Source organism: Oryzias melastigma, unplaced genomic scaffold (assembly GCF_002922805.2).
Source record: "Oryzias melastigma strain HK-1 unplaced genomic scaffold, ASM292280v2 sc00777, whole genome shotgun sequence".
In the NCBI taxonomy this organism is placed as follows: domain Eukaryota; kingdom Metazoa; phylum Chordata; class Actinopteri; order Beloniformes; family Adrianichthyidae; genus Oryzias; species Oryzias melastigma.
Window position 1 is genome coordinate 15,062 of NW_023417364.1, and position 1,274 is coordinate 16,335.

Genomic DNA, 1,274 nt, shown 5'->3' on the forward strand with positions numbered 1-1,274 from the left:
ATAAACTGAAAAAGCCTGAATTAGCCAAAACAGCTAGCAATTAGCCGACAAATAGTTAAACTTCGAAATAGCACGAAAAATCTGAAAAAAGCCTGATTAGCCAAAACCGCTAGCATGTAGCTGAAATATAAACTCCAAATTAGCCTAAAAAACAAAAAAGAAAAAAACCTTAATTAGCCGTAACCTTAAACTTTTTTTAAGCTTTATTAGAGCTAAATATTCAAAATGCAGGAATATTATTCCAGAATAAATCAACTTAAACCTTAAATAATTTTCAATATTTTTACTATACATAAAAATATATTTTGTCAAAATTATACAAGTTAGAAATAAGCGCAAGATAACATCGGGTCATTAATAACAATAAAATAAAATGATCTGGAGGGCCGGATCCGGCCCCCGGGCCTTGACTTTGACACATGCTGTACACAGTGAGACTATATGTGAAAACCACTACATGAGATGTGTCTGTCACCACAATACAATTGTCTCCTTATCTTAGGAATCTGGACAGTAACACGAGACATTTTTTAATGCTTGTCTTTACACGTGTCTCCACATGTAGGGAGACTATGCGACGGCCAGAACCTACTACCAGCAGGCCTTGCTCCTCAACCCCTCCTCCAAGCTTCTGAAGGAGAACTTAGCCAAGCTGGACCGGCTGGAGAAGAAGACTGCAGGAGCCACATAAGTTCTGCTCTGCCTTTCTGTAGAAGATAGACAGACAGCAGACCTGCATTCAGAAGGTGTTCTTCTGACAGAAGACTCTGCGTTTCACTGTAAGAATGTGTCGATGGGAGTGCTTTGTGACGTGTCTGCGTCAGTTTGGGGAAACAAACTTGTTGTGTGAAGAAGACTCGGGACGTCGTCAAGGTTCCTGTCCAAACCTCAGACTGCAGGAGATCTGCAGACGTCTTTGATGGCGTTCCAGCCTTTAGATGGAGCTGTGAGGACTCTCTGAAAGCACCAGCCCAAGGTTTGGATGCTCTCATTCATCCTGACTCGAAGGTGTTTGCAGGTCAGAAGATAATGAAGGGACCAGTGCAATAAAAGAGTTGCACATATGAAGTGAAGGATGTAAAAGAGTTTGAAGTATTTCTGTTGGTTTACATTTTTTTTTAATTTATTTCTCAAGGTGGCGGTGTGCGTAGTAATTGCAGTGTTTGTATCCTTTGATTTACTGTAATTTTTAAATCATTAACATCAATGTAATTCCAGTAGATTTTAAAGGGGAAAAGCGGCTCGACGGAATTATGTTGATCGTGTTAATAATT

The 1,274-nt window shown here is 39.6% G+C and overlaps 1 protein-coding gene across 1 annotated transcript in view; it reads left to right on the top strand.

The window, feature by feature from the left end:
• The window catches only part of LOC112138260 (protein O-mannosyl-transferase TMTC1-like), a 5,395-nt gene extending 4,704 nt beyond the window's left edge, over nucleotides 1–691 (top strand). Inside the window, exon 4 of the mRNA XM_024260823.1 lies at nucleotides 566–691. Within this exon, the coding sequence (XP_024116591.1) occupies nucleotides 566–691 (126 nt within the window). The remainder of the gene's footprint in view (nucleotides 1–565) is intronic.
• The last annotated feature ends 583 nt before the right edge of the window (nucleotides 692–1,274 follow it).